Source organism: Myotis davidii, unplaced genomic scaffold, assembly GCF_000327345.1.
Source record: "Myotis davidii unplaced genomic scaffold, ASM32734v1 scaffold1, whole genome shotgun sequence".
Lineage (NCBI taxonomy): Eukaryota > Metazoa > Chordata > Mammalia > Chiroptera > Vespertilionidae > Myotis > Myotis davidii.
In genome coordinates, this window is record NW_006294681.1 from 9,011,991 (window position 1) to 9,027,734 (window position 15,744).

At 41.8% G+C, this 15,744-nt stretch overlaps 1 protein-coding gene across 1 annotated transcript in view; it reads right to left on the reverse strand.

Annotated features, from left to right (window-relative positions):
* COL14A1 (collagen type XIV alpha 1) overlaps positions 1-15,744 on the reverse strand; it is a 188,524-nt gene that overhangs the window by 23,407 nt on the left and 149,373 nt on the right. Inside the window, exons 44-46 of the mRNA XM_015567409.1 lie at positions 10,099-10,134; positions 8,834-8,900; positions 5,429-5,617 (exon numbers count right to left, since the gene is read on the reverse strand). Of these exons, the coding sequence (XP_015422895.1) occupies positions 5,429-5,617; positions 8,834-8,900; positions 10,099-10,134 (292 nt within the window). The remainder of the gene's footprint in view (positions 1-5,428; positions 5,618-8,833; positions 8,901-10,098; positions 10,135-15,744) is intronic.

Here is a 15,744-nt window from a genome sequence, read left to right on the forward strand (position 1 = left end):
ACTGCTATGCTCTAATTCTGAACTTGTGACCAACGTTTTCTGCCAAATGTATCGTCAGTGCCAACAGCTCTTTTCAACCACGGGAATATGGAACGTAAGAACATTAGTTCTCTCTCTCAGCTCTGAATGAATCTGGGACCCAGTTTCCTCTCTAGACTTCTCAGCCTTGTTGACTTACAGCAAGCCATGGCATGAGCATGAGAGATGCAGGACTAGCTTTAGTGTGTGCAGCCTTGCTCTGCCTTAACTGCCACTTCTGTGTCTCTGAAAGGGCTTGTCATTGACGTACAATGACCAGACTAGGGCTGATTCCTTTCCGACCTGTGGCGGGAAAGGCTTGAGAGAAATAATTTTCCAACTTTGAAGTCCTTCAGGGATTTTATCCTCAAAGAACAACAAAAAAATTAATCCAGGTAGCAAACATAATGTGAAATTTTCTCTTGATTAACGATAACATTCCAACATGATTATTATTTTTATCCTTAACAATAATATTGGAGTGAGTGCTGCTCTTAGCACCCAAACTAGTTGATTCTACATAGTAAACGTAATGTGCTAATGATATCTATAGGAACCCATGAGTTCCAATAGTGAAAGTCTTTGGAATGACACCTCCCAGTCATTTCCACTCTCAACTTTTCCAGGCACCAGATGGAGAAAGACCCTGCCACCATCAACTGGTTTTAGAGAATGATCGGTATTGGAAGGCTTCTCTGGAGAAGGCCTTAATAGGAAGAAGAAATATAATCAAAAACCAAGTCTCTTGTTAACCTCAGACACGTGCTTGTAAAAGTAGGAGGGGGTAATTTACATTTAGTTGCATAATACCAATGATGTATTTGCTATCTTAGTAGGTCTTCAGTGTGAACACAATAGAGACAAATGTAGAAAAACTTAGTTGATAAATCTCAATGATATCAGCCTGAATTTGTAGTGGTTGCATTCTCAGAAATTCTAAATATAAGTACATTCCGACTTCCTCATTATTTCCAGTATAGTCACACTGAGAATTTGCATATTGGAATAAATTATTAGATTTCCCTTTTACTATTCCATATTACATTAGAGGGCATTCCAGTTTTTAAAGTTATGTGTGAAGATAGATTCTCTATATCATCTATGAATTTCATTTTAGAACACTAGTAGGGATGCTGCAAATTATTTGTTACAGAAAGGAAACCATGTGTGCTAGGGTTGAGAACCCTGGCTTGAAAGGTTTCAAGCCCTTTCCCATCTCAGGACCTTTGCATTTGCTATTGCTGTCTCCACCTAGGATGTTCTTCTCTCGCTCTCTTATATATACGCCCAACTCCTAAACTTTCAGGTCTCACTTGGCTAAAACATCAACAGGCTGCATAGAAGAGTCCCCTCTTCTATGCTCATATAGCATCCTGAATTTATTCATAGCACTTACAACAACTGATGTTAAACTATTCATGTATTTTTTGTTTAATATCTGTCTCTATGGTAGGCACACGAAAGGCAGGAAATGTATGCCCTGTTTACCACTATTTCCTTAATACCCAGCACCATGTTGGACATGTAGTAGATGCTCAGTAAGCGGTGGTTAAATGAATGAGTGCAGATCTAGAAAGATTAAGTTGTGAGATCAAACAGCCAAAATGACATAGCTAATAAGTGGCAAAGCTAGCATTCTAACCCACAAATGTTTGATGCCTCAAACCCCATGCTTTCTACCCATCATGCCGCTTCCAGGTAAAGCAGCATCACAAATGGTTTCTCTCCTAAGATATCAGGAGTAAAAGAAGATTGAATGGCCTTGTTCCAGGTTTCTCCCCTATCTCCTCCCCCTCCCCCACCCCACCAAGGCTGAGATACTAGAATAGGAGTATAACTTCTATAGGTATATCCCAAATTGCCAGATGCATGACCAGTTTCCTTGTAGGTAATGTCCCTATTTGGACTCCTATATAGTCTCAGTACATGCTACAATCTTGAAACAATCATCAAGTGTCCAAATGAGTAACCATAGGAAATGTTTTGATCACATTCATATTTACCCAACAGATCACCTGGCTTCATCTCCAGGGAGGTCATCTGCCAGGTAATGGATGCCCGCAGCTATCCAAATACAGCAGAACAGAGTTCACAAGGAGCTTGCAAGTTGCACAACCACAGCCCACTGTGACACTCTGATAGGCTCAGCTGTTCACATTTTTTAAAATATATCTTATTTCAGAGAGGAAGAAAGAGGGAGAGAGAGATAGAAACATCAATGATGAGAGAGAGTCATAATTGAATGCCCCCCACTGGGGATCGAGCCTGTAACCCAGTACGTGCCCTGACTGGGAATCGAACCATGATTTCCTGGTTCATAGGTCAATGCTCAACCACTGAGCCATGCTGGCTGGGCTAGTCACATGTTTTGAAATGTAGTTATTAGAAGACAACAGCATTCTCCAGATGCTGCACAGTTCTGACTTCTCATCTGTGACACACCCACTAAGCAATGATTCAAAGGTAGCAAGAGGGCAGAATGGAGCAAGCACAGATACTCTGGAATCACACAGATCTAGATTCAAATCTGGATCCCCTATTGTTCAGGTACATGACCATGGACAATTGACAATCAGTTGAGGCTCAGTTTCCTCACCTAAAAATGGAGCAAATATTGATCTCATTAGACTTTTATGATCATTAATAATGTGCTAAGCAACCGGTAGTGTATCAAATAGTTGCTTGATAAATGCTAGCACCCTTTTTTATCAAAGGCCACGTGATGTCTTCCTCTAAATTCAGTTCGCATTTATCTTCTCCCAGCTCATACGTTCAGAAATGCTTCATATCCTCTAGCCAAACCACAATATTGGCAGATACATTTGGTGCCTAAAAGGGAAAGCCACGATTATAGTATTATCTCACACACTGCCAAGACAAAAGTCTTGCATAAACTCTGTGCTCAGTAAATGTTTGCTGATTTATTTTTCAAAATAAACCAGATATGAATCCCAGCTGTTATGGATATACAACTTAAACATGAAAATCTTTAAATGGATGATTCCTCTTATACATTATTTTTGGGGTTGTTGGCCTATAAAACCCCAACCTTAAACCCCAAACCACACCCCTCAGTTGGTGATCCAATAAAATCACCTTCCCTCAGGCTTAAACGGTATCTCACTTTCTGTGTTACTCTCATCCTCCATGTATTTGTGAAATTCAGGATTTTGCTTGTCTACTGTACCCTTTAGGAGCATACATATCTACTAGTGGCCCAGTGCACAGGTGCATGCACATTCTCCGTGCGTCACTAAGAACCGCCACTGCCAAGTGACTACAGCTCAGCAGTAAACCAGATTTGGGGCGACAGTGCCCCAGCAACAACATAACCCATAGCCAAAGGTGGAATCGTGCTGCCCCTCGAGGAATCCGACTCCCTCCTCTCTGGTTCCAGGGTGCGTCACTGCCAAGTCACTGCAACTCAGCAGCTCCTGTGTTGAGTGTCTGCCCCTGGTTGTCAGTGTGTGTTATATGTACTGGCCAGTCAGCTGGTCGGCTGGTCACTTAGCCTTTTATACATATGTAGATGTGTAGGTAAGAAAATTACATCATGGAAATTCCTATTTCAAGGGTTGCCTGGGCCACTGAGAGCTCCTGGGTGATTTCCCCTGGTCTAAGCATTCAAAGGCTCCTATAGAGCAAGAAACACAGCCTGGCAAGAACAAAGATAGGACTTCCAAAAAGAACACAGACAACTTGGGATTTGCTGAGATTGACTCAGGTGCTGGCTCTGAGCTCCCTGAGTCACAGCTGGCCCATCACCAACACCATGAGCTGCTGACAGAGGTGGCCACCCTCCTGGCTGCCAGATCTCTGGTGTCCTGCGAGGAAACTACGCCTGTCTCCATATCTGCTGATTCAGTGCCCTTGCACAGGAAAAGCCCTCAGAAAGAAGAATCAGATTCGGGTCTCAGTCAACACAACAATGATCTAGTGCAGTGATGGCGAACCTATGACACGCGTGTCAGAGGTGACACGCGAACTCATTTTTTTGGTTGGTTTTTCTTTGTTAAATGGCATTTAAATATATAAAATAAATATCAGAAATATAAATCTTTGTTTTACTATGGTTGCAAATATCAAAAAATTTCTATATGTGACGCGGCACCAGGGTTAAGTTAGGGTTTTTCAAAATGCTGACACGCCGAGCTCAAAAGGTTCGCCATCACTGATCTAGTGAGTACCTATGATGTGCAAAGCAATTCAGACCTGATCCCTATGCCCAGAAATCCAGTGGTTCACCAATACCTGATGGGTGCTAAAATCGGGGGTGGGGGAGATCAGGGGGCAGAGGAAACAGTCAGGACATCAGAGATTCAGAGAAGGAGATATTTGTGGTCTGGGGTGATCAAGCCAACTTCACCCATGAGGTGGGTTAGGCTGAGCCTTGAACTCAGAGTAGGAGGTACAGAAGACAGAAAACTTCCAAAGGAGGAACAATGGGCACAGAAGTGCAAACGCAGAAATGCACTTGGCCTGTTGGCATGGAGCAAGAATGGATGTGAAATAGTATCTTTGTAATCTGCAGTTCACATCCCAGATTTTATAAAAAGACTATCCTACCCATCTCACAAAAAGCAACATGACTCACAGAGCAGAGAGGCAAGTAGTTTTTGCCCAGAACTACACTCTATAAATTGTGTCTTAGAAAATGCTTTTACTAGTTGCCTCTCTTCCCATCACTCTCTTTGTAGTTCATATCTAGCCCAATTCCCCACATCTCTTTGATCTTATTATACAATACTGTTAAGACCTGTAAAGGGTAGAAGAAAGGGCTAAGGAGAAGCTCTATTTTAAAGAAACTTTAGTAGGACATATAAAACATTGGCCTATTAAATAAGTAAATAAAATACTGCCTCATATTATAGAAAGATAAACCACAAACAGGATTTATGGGAAGTTTAAAGCTGCCATGTTCTGCATAGGCTTATGTGAACTATCTGACCATTTGCCTCATGACTCCTTCAGGGCTGCCACTGACTGCTGCCCACTGTGAGTCCTGCACAAAAGCAGCACCAGACCCAGGAAGCCAGCTCTCCGCTTGCCATGATTTATATGCGATGCCATTTAGGTCCAGAGGGGGCACTATTTTCTGATTCTTCTACCTGGAAAGGGCTTCTTTTCTTAATTCCTCCCTCTAGAGGGGGACATCATTCTCTCATTCACACGAAAGCCTCTTAAGAGGTGGGTTGGGGATTCTGGTCCTCTTTTTTTCATACAAGCAGAGGTGGCTCTTGATAAACACTTTGTAGATTACTCAATGTTTTCAACCTTGGGATACATAGGAAGCTGCAGAATAGATGGGGTAAAATTAATTGAGGTCCATTATTTCGGACGTTGGCATGGTATAAGCACCTCTGTTAGGCTCTGCTTCATGGCATTCAGTCAGGGGAGGGGCCCAGCTTACCTCGTTCTCCTGGGGTTCCCGGCACACCTGCATTTCCTGGGAAGCCTGGGGTACCTGGGGGTCCTTGTTCACCAGGAGTTCCAGGTGAGCCCGGCCGCCCAGGCTCCCCAGGAGGCCCCTGGACGGTCCGGACTGATGAGGAGTGGCTGGGAATCTGGTTGAGGATGGCTGTGTACCTGGCCATGTGACCTGAGACAGGAAGGACAAAGACAGCTTTCAATCAACTATCACACAAACAGAAGACTTGTCAAGGCTCCGAACAATTCTGTCAGAGGCCCATGCAGGGGGAAAGCACGCCCTTCTGAAATATGTCGATTTCCAAAGTAAAAAGTTGTACATTTTATTTTGGATGATATTAACAGCTGGATTGTATTCAAGTCGCATCTCATGTGTTTGGAATTCCACAGCTCATGTCAGCAGCTCAGTAAACATCATTTGAACAGAAGTCATAAATTTTATCTTCACCCCCAGCGTGTGTCTGACCCCCTAAATCCTCACCCAGCTGCCCCTTTTCTCCAGCAATTTCCCCCCCAAGTGGTCTTTTTTTTTTTTCCAGCCCACAAAGTCTGCTCCACCCTCTGTCTCACAAATCCCCAGACAAGCGCTGTTTCAACTCATCTCTTTGTTGCCAAGCGTTTTTTGCAAGAACCTTTACTTGGGTCCCAGCTGCAAAAACTCCCACTAGCTTTATTTAAAAAAACACACAAACCCTGGCTTTCTCTCCCATAGTAGCTTAACTCGGTTATGCCTGGAAGGATATAGTTTAATAAGTAGAAGTATAGATTAATAAAGTGCTTGATAATCATAATGCCTCAGGGTAGCAAGCACTTTTTCTAGCATCATGAGGAGGCAAGCTTTGCCCACATAAATGAATTTCCTAGCTAACTATTTCTTATCCCTTCTCAAACATTCAAGCTTGAGAACAGTAACCATTTTTAGAGGGATTACTGCTAAAATATATGCAAGCATTCTTCAGCAGAGGACCGTGACTGTAACTAGGATTGGCTTCCTGATGTCTGGGGGGGTGGGGGGAGGCATTAGCAGGCACGCCCATGAATGTTGGGTGTGGCCAGACATTTCTGCATCTACTTGTTCAGTTTCTTCCTTTGACAAGGGGATGTCCTCTAGCACTCCTCTAGCTGTCATCGCTTTGGCCTCACAGTGTCCCATACAACCTTCCCTAGCATAATTGTCCTGACCAGCTTTGGACAAAAACCCAGTCAACTGAGAATATGAGGATTTATATGCTTACTGATAAATCAAGTTCTGAAGGGTGAACTGAGGAGAAACCAGAAGCAGTGTGGAAAGATGGCTGAGGTGTCAGAAATACAGCCTCTGGGTAGATTGGTTGAGTCTTGGTCATACAATCTCTCCCATTTCTTTCTCGCGCCACTGCACGGACAGGCAGGGCCTCCTTGTCTCACAGCCCTATTCCAGTGTTCTTGTCTAACCCTGCTGGCTTCCATTTCCTAGAAGTTGTTCACAAGAATCTGAGAATTCCCCGGGGGGAAAACTCAATTTTAAACTCTCCTTTTTAGTGCATGTTTTAAACAACCATATATTTATACAAGACTTTTATTCTACACTGGACTGAGACAACAACTATTGTGAAATCCTCTACATACTCTGGTTAGTGAGTCATATTAGGATTTAACCCTTAGGTTTCCTTAAAATAAATATCTGCTCATTTACATTGAAAAATACTTGAAATGAGAAACCTACAAAATAACCAAGATACAGGTTAGCTTTGGATGTATTCTTTTTTGGTTAATCCTCACCCAAGGATATTTTTCCATTGATTTTTAGAGAGAGTGGGAGGGAGAGGGAGAGACAGAGAGAGAAACGTCAATGTGAGAGAGACACATAGATTGGTTGCCTTCCACACATGCCCCAACTGGGGTCAGGGATCAACCCTGCAACCAAGATACATGGCCTTGACCAAAATCGAACCAGGAACCCTTCAGTCCATGGGCCGACACCTTATCTACTGAGCCAAACCAGCTAGGGCATGAATGCATTCTGACTGTTCAATTTCCCTTTTATAATGTATTGTGTTTTTAAAGATCTTATTTTGGCATTAAACATGAACGGTTTCATTTAACTGGCAAATTCTCTCACACACATTCAGTTTGGGCAATATAATATAAAATTAATTAAAGTTAAAATATAGGGAGCATTACTACCATGCCCGAAGAGGGTAGCTTTGTACTCACTTGTCCTGAGATTTCTGTCTTAATGAAACCTCTCCCAATCATGCAGATCTTTATCCCATGCCTCCCCCAAGGGGAGATCTGGTTCTATCTGCTACATTTGGAATTTTGGACCCTGCCATTAAGACCTTCTATGCACTCATGGAACTCCCAGACTTCCCTGGGTTAAATTAAATATAACCGCAAAGCTGGTAAGGCAGCAACACAGGTGATGTCAGCCCTGGAGGTAGAGGACTCTATGGGGTGGAGGGCTTGACAACATAGGGCTAGAGCTGGCGGGGTTTGAGAGGAATATTTCATCTCTACTTGGCCTCAGATCTGCCTGGAACTGAACAAATTATTGGCAAAGAGAAGGGCCCTCCAGTTAGATTATTGAGACAAAATATAGTCAGTGGCCAGGATGGAAATGTGCAAAATGCATGAGTTAGTAAGTGAATGAGCAGAAATTAGTAATTGAAATACTGGACTGTGGAAAAGTTCGGGTTTACAGTGAAAAAAAAAATGGGACAGGTGTCATACCAAGTGTATCCCAGCATAATTTTTGGCATAAAGCACAAGTGTCGTATCAAATATCTCATGAAGATTGCCCACATGTGTGTGTGTGTTTAGGCATAAATCTTAAATAATGAAGGAGAGGACCTTGGGTTAACCAAAAGAAATGGATATGAAGGAGGCGCTTATTTAAAGCTAGTGAGTGAATAAGAATCAACACTATGAATCTTCTTTTGTGGTAAAGGCCTGGGGAGGGGGTAGGAGCAGGGTGTAGGGGGCAATAGGGGAAAAAGAGCCATCTGTAATACTTTCAACAATAAAGATAATTTTTAAAAATGTGTCATCTTTTTGAAGGTAGCTTCTGATGCCTCAGTCTGGCAGCTTACATGTGTTGAGTACTTGAGAAAAAAAATCTATCCATTCGGGGAGATGAGGAAGGAATAAAAGATCTGATCTGGGCAGTCACGTTAAATCTATCTGGGCAAGCAGGGAACTCTTGGACAAATGTCACAGAGGAATTTGGCGTCTGTACCATCAGTCTAGAAATCTGGGGTAACCTGCAATGAGCTCTTAGATGGCTTAGTGATGGACATCTGTAAAGCTTACATATCTGCACGAACCCATAGCTTTAGAGGCGTTTTCCTTCATGGTCACACTCATGGGGATGAGTAACAGGAAGCATCAGTAACTACAGGGCACTTACTCTGGATGAGCTGTTCGCACACCTGGCGTGCCACCGCTCTCACCATGGCCTGAGACTGCAGGTCACCCTGGATGAGAAGAGAAGCAGACTCCTGACTCTCAGCCACAAGCCCAGTCACATGGCAAGACTTCCAGGTAGAGACCGGACTCGACCCACTGTTCCCACCTAGGCTCTTCGGCTCCAAGCAACAGGTAGGATTGACACACACAGGGAAGGAGTAAGCAGTTCGACATTCCTGATGCTGGGTTCCTTATTAACTTAAAGAGTTCAAGTAAGCATGCCTGGTCCCAGATTCTAAAAAATTTAGTAGTTCTGAAACAAATCCATATGTATATTTAATGCCTCATTTACAGCTCTTTGGAGCTTATAAAATGCAGCACTTTCTCAAGAAGTGGCTTACTTAATACAAATAGCAACTCAGAGGGAAGGTGTTAAGCCCATTTTATAGACAAATGGGGTTAAACACATTGCCCAAGGTTACACAGAGGTAACTGGATGAGCCCAAGGTCACTGCTGTTTCGACTATAGCCAACAGCACAATTATATTAGCAGCTGCACAAATTCTCAAAGGACTGATAAGATCCCTAAAATAAGCTGATTTACGTTCTTTGATCCTATGCCTGCCATTGTCTTTCTGGGTGCCAATGTTGGAAAAACACGAGTCCCATTCTATTCCTTGGCATCTGTATAGAGCTTTTACGTTTCTGAAGCATGTTCCCATGCATTATGTAATTTCTTGATCAAATCCACTTTGTGAGTTAGATGAGTTTAAGTCTCTATTTTTCCTTAAAGAAATGGACCAAAGGTCATCTAGCTGGATGGTAGCAGATCTGCAACTAGTAACTAGCTTTCCTGACTTCCAGCCCACAAGGTGTTTCCACTTAAAAATGGGTTCGTGGTCACATGAGTTGAGGAGGGAGTGAGGGGAGAAGAAATGGTCTAAGACAGTGGTCGGCAAACTCATTAGTGAACAGAGCCAAATATCAACAGTACAACGATTGAAATGTCTTTTGAGAGCCAAATTTTTTAAACTTAAACTATATAGGTAGGTACATTGTTATTAACTTAATTAGGGTACTCCTAAGAGTTAGGAAGAGCCACACTCAAGGAGCCAAAGAGCTGCATGTGGCTTGCGAGCCGCAGTTTTCGGACCAGCAGACTCTAAGAGCAATGAATGATCCTGATAGTAAACGGTGATCCTTTGTGAGGCATGTGCAATGGAAGGTGTGCAGTTAGCTCTGATTAGTAAACAGAGTCAGACTTACTCGTTCTCCCCGCTCTCCTTTTGCTCCAGGAACACCCTGTAAAATTTTAAATTGTCAAGTTACTTGTAACACTGCACTTAGCCATGCATTAAAAACATCTTATTTTATTAAGAAATTTTCTTCGTGCCAGTAATTCTGCAGCAAAAACAGACACACAACAACAGTAATAAACAAACAGCAACCCACCAAGCAGAAATAATTCTTTTAAACATTGGAGGAATCCAGACTTTTAATGCAGAGACACGGTATGTTGTTGTTTTTTACAAAGTATTTTTTCCAATTACAGTTTCCATTCAAAATTATTCTGTATTAATTTCAGAGGTACAGCAAAGGGGCTAGAAAATCATGTACTTTATAGAGTGGTCCCTCAACCGCTGCTTCAAGTACCCACCTGGCCCCATGCATAGTTGTCATGATACTATTGACTATATTTCCTAGGCTGTAATCTATATCTCTGTGGCTATTTTGCAACTAGCAATTTGGATTGCTTAATCCTACTTCACCATTTTCAACCAGTACCTCAATCTCCTCCCCCTCTGACAGCTATCGGTCTTTTCTTTTTATCTATGAGTCTTTTTCTATCTTGTTTTTTATTTTATTTTATTCATTAGATTCCACATATAAATAATATCATATTGTATTTGTCTCTGACTAGCTTATTTCACTTACAGAATACCCTTGAAAAAGTATGCTTTTAAAAAAATTTAATAGATTTTTATTGATTTCAGAGAGGAAAGGAGAGGGGAAAAGAGAGAGAAACATCAATGATGAGAGAGAATCATTGATTGGCTGCCTCCTGCACAACCCACATTGGGGATCAAGCCTTCAACCAGGCCTGTGCCCTGACTGTGACCTCCTGGTTCATAGGTCAATGCTCAACCCCTGAGTCACCATGGCCGAGCTCGACAAAGTAAGTATGTTTCAATAAAAAACTGGGATCATGCAGCAACACTGCTTTGTAACATATAGCATTTCACTGAATAGGTCGTTCATATCTTTCCACACTAAACACCAGTCTATGAATTGTGCTCAAATGATGCTTCATAACTTATTTCACAAATCTCTGCCGAGGAGCTAAGCTGTTTCAATTTCTTAAAGAATAGCTCTGAAAGGAAGGAAAAGATCTTCTCACCTAAGAGTTCTGTGAAGTTCTGTAAGTAAGAGATGAGGTCTGTGAAATCCCACAGCCTCACTGTGCTTTTAAATATATATTTTTAATGATTTCAGAGAGGAAGGGAGAGGGAAAGGGAGAGAGAGAAACATCAATGATGAGAGAGAATCATTGATTGGCTGCCTCCTGCACACCCCCCACTGGGGATCGACCCCGCAACCCAGGCACGTGCCCTTGACTGGAATCGAACCTGGGACCCTTCAGTCCACAGGCTGACGCTCTATCCACTGAGCCAAACCGGCTAGGCCTCAGTGTGCTTTTAATAGCACACGATTCTACCACCCTGATAATGGGAGCTCCAATGAACACGCACTCTCAGCTGAATTACTATTTTGTTTTATGGTTTAGCTGCTCTTTGACCCGTAAGAAACTATCATAACTGTAAAACCTTTGACTGAAAACCAATGGCTTTTTAAAATGTTTTTGCAATGAAATTACACTTATAATGCAAAACATGTGTCTTCAGAAAGATTTCATCTTTTTGTTTCAATTCTGAGACAGTGTAATGAGAGTAATTCATTGCACAATATTTTTATAGTCTCTACCCAGAAGATAGTAGATGATGACATTTATAGATGGAATCTGCCATGCTGTCAGACTGCTCCGTTATTACCACAATCTCAACAAGTCACAAACCAAACTCAGTGTCTTCTCCAAAATCTCGATCCATTAACAGTAACCTTGCCTCAGCCCTCGCAGCCCAGGCTTCATTCAGAAGGTCATCTGGAAGGATGTCCGGTCTAATTAGCATACTACACTTTTATTATTATAGATATACACTCACTCATACACATAATAGTAGAATCATAGTGTTGGGCATATGGGTGTTCACACTAAATTTTTTCAATTTTGTGTAGGTTTGAAAATTTTCATACTAATACTTTAGAAAAAAGAGTGCAAAACATGGGATCTGCAAGCCACTTAAACTCTCTGAGTTTCTTTGTAAGATGAGGCCATTCAGTTTAATGGTCTCTGGGGTCCCTTACAGTCCTAACGTGTCAGTATCTCATAATGCAGTCATTATTTGGAATGAGGTAACACCAGGGACAGAAACTAATGAAAAATACCAAAGCTGGGCTTGCAAGATATATCTTGACCTCTTCAAAGAAAGCAGATCCTCACTACTTGTGACCCCTGCCAGCATGTAAATTCCATAAGACAGTCTGTGTAGCTGATGGACTTCGGTAACCCCAGTTCCTAGGACTATGTTTGGGACGTGTCAAGTGCTCAAAAATATGTGCTTAATGGATGAATGAATGAATGGCTAATTTTCATTTCAAATCTGGATGAAAGGCCAATCTATGCTTCATTTTAACTGCCTTGATTAAATATTTAAGACATATTAAGGTACTGGACATTCTAGATTATTAGAAAAAGCGCTGATTCTGTTCAAAAGTATCCAATTTTCATTATTAAAACTTTTTGCAAAAGGAAGGTATATGAGGCACCCCTCCTCACCCCCATTCTTTTGGGAAATAAATGTACTGACTGTGTCCTCTTCTCCCATACCTTAGGCTCTACAAATGGGCACGTCTCTAAAGAGGCAGTAGGTTTAAGTGGAGAAAAGAGCTACTTGTGTCACCACAAGTAAATTTTTAATGGAACCAGCTTTTCAAGCATTATGTGAAACACTAAAACATATATTAGCAAACAAAAATAAGTAAGTATCCCACATTTTTAGTATATTAAAAAACCGTAAATGCTAGTTGTTAATATTTAAGCTGCTTTACCAGGTCCCAAGCACCGTTCTCCGTGTATTATTTAACCTTCATAACAGTCCTATAAAATTAATTCATTTAATCCTTATAAGACACCTCTAAGAAAAACTCATTTGTTCTTTATAACAGCCCTACGACATATTATTTCCATTGTACATATAAGGAAAGTGATGCATCAAGGTGTTAAATAACTTGCCCAAGGCCACGCAACAATACAATGGAAAAGCTGGGACCAGAACCCAGTCAGCCCGGCTCCTAAATCCATGCACTCTCCAGCACACTGCCTTGAAAGAGAATGCCCAACAAATTTGTTAGCCAATATTTCCTATTTCAGTGAAGATCATATTTTTCCTAATGAAATAATAACTTAAAAATCAACCATCCATCCCCCCAACCTAACTCTAGTCATTCAGAATTAGATTTTAGCTCGAATTATTTTAGCTTGAGTGTTTTTTTTTCTTTACCAATACACTACTGGACATTTCCATGGCTAGCTATCATTGGTTAAATGGACTAGGTAGAAACTCAGAAACAGAAATTACAGTGCAAACCTAAATGATAAGGTAAATGAGGCCTTTGGAATGGATGTGTTTAATAGGGTCTGAAATTCCTCAAACTCAGCCTCACTATGCTTGATATGAAATAGCTACAGGACACAGCCAGGCAGTCTCAGTGGAAGGTCCATTTAGGGAAATATCTATACGGCAAGAAGTTAGTTTTATTCCAACTTCTCTGACATCTTTCCTTTGATTTTTGCAAAATAAAACAAAATAAAAATTCCTGAGCAAGTGAAGGCCCATAATTCCACCAAAGTATGCTTTGAAGGAAAACACATCTTCCCTGCAGACATAGGCCAGAAAAAGTGGCACATTTCTCTTTCGTTTCAGGAACATTTGAAATATAAAGAAAAGAAAAATACAGTAGCTACATTCATAGATTCACAGAATTTTAGTGCTGAAGGGAAGAGGAATAATTTCATGGTCCAAGTCCCACATATTAAAGATGTCTGTTCACTAAAATCTAAACATCCTCGCTCAGCTCTCAAGGTTCTTCCAAGGACTGGCCCCCAATCTGTAAGAATCATCTTCTAAAATGCCCTTGAACAGCAGCCTAACTGGAACGCAAACATTCCTTCATTCTTTCTTCTAACAAATACTTATTAAGTACCCTCTCTGATGTGAGCTGGAGTATAGCAATAAAAACATGAGTGTGATAACATTTCTGCACTCAAAGACCTATCGTGTTAGTGGAGGGATGAACACTGACAAAGTATTTCGGCCTGAAGAGGTGATGGTGGTCTCACACAGGAAGTGCAGTTTTAAGGAAAGAATAGCCAGGAGAAATGAGAAAAAAACAGCCCAGACAAATGCAAGAGCATCCCAAGGGCCCACTGCAAAAAAAAAAAAAAAAAGATAAAACAGTATGACATATATTTGGAGAACTTTAAATAATTAGGGATGACAACTTCAAGCAAAGGGATGATGGGAGATACAGTTGAAGGGGAAAGAGAGGGCCATGCACATCTGGCTACATCATTGGGGTCTATCCTCTAGGCACAGGCTTCCAGGGAGGATATTCAAGCCAGGGAATAACACATTAGTGTTGTTCTAGACCTGTGGTTGGCAAACTGCGGCTCGAGAGCCACATGCGGCTCTTTGGCCCCTTGAGCGTGGCTCTTCCACAAAATACCACGTTCGGGCACAGGTACAGTGCGATTGAAACTTTGTGGCCCATGCGCAGAAGTAGGTATTTTGTGGAAGAGCCAAACTCAAGGGGCCAAAGAGCCGCATGTGGCTCACGAGCCACAGTTTGCCGACCACTGTTCTAGACAGATCTTCTGGCAGCTGTGAATGGATTAGACCAGAGCTAGAGCTTCTTGTGATAATCTTGGTGAGAAATAAGGATGACTTGAAATAAAATTTGCAAAGAAGCAAGAGAAAGAGTTGAAAAATACTGAAATGGATCAAAGACAGGGGGATGCCCTGTGCCTGCTTTCTGTTTTCCTACAATCCTCACCTAGACGATGCCATCTTCCTGTCTCTATGTGCCAGTCACATGTGTTACAAGATCCCATTGAAATGCTGCCTCCATCATTAGCAGCTCCTCACCTCTCAGCTCAGAGGGGTGTCCCCTCCATCTCTCTGTCTTTGTCCTCCGCTCTCTCTCAATGCAACTTTCATAGCAACATTCTTGTCTTTTAAGGTATTTATGACTTTCTGGCTTTTATTTATATGTACTTATACAATAAAGACAAAAAACCAAAACACCATTCTCTCTAGATTGTCCATGAATGTGGAAAAATACTTTGGTTACCGTTTGTAACCCTCAGAACTCATCTCTCTCATGTGCCTACACATTGTGGCTGCTCAGTAAATATTTTTAAATGGATGCATCAGGAAACTGAGGTTCTGAGAGGCTAGATAAAGTGCTTAGTGGCTCACACAGCTAGTCAAAGTCATATCAGGAACACGTCTAGAAAGAACCCAGGTGTCCTGACTGGGTTCTTTAAATGGCGTAGCGCTGGACCTCCTACCTATGCTGATTTCAAGATAAACACATGGCCCCTTCTCCCATGTCCTTATCACCATTTAGCCTGTGCCTAAGCCTCAGGTAGGAGTTGCCATCACAGCTTCAACGCAAGCCTGCCTGGGGAATTCAGCGGCTGAAGACAGAGCTCCCACAAGCGAGTGTTCCTGGCACCGGCTGGAGGAAATGTTGCTATTTTCAGTGGGGCAGTCTGTCTTTCTTGGTCTCTTT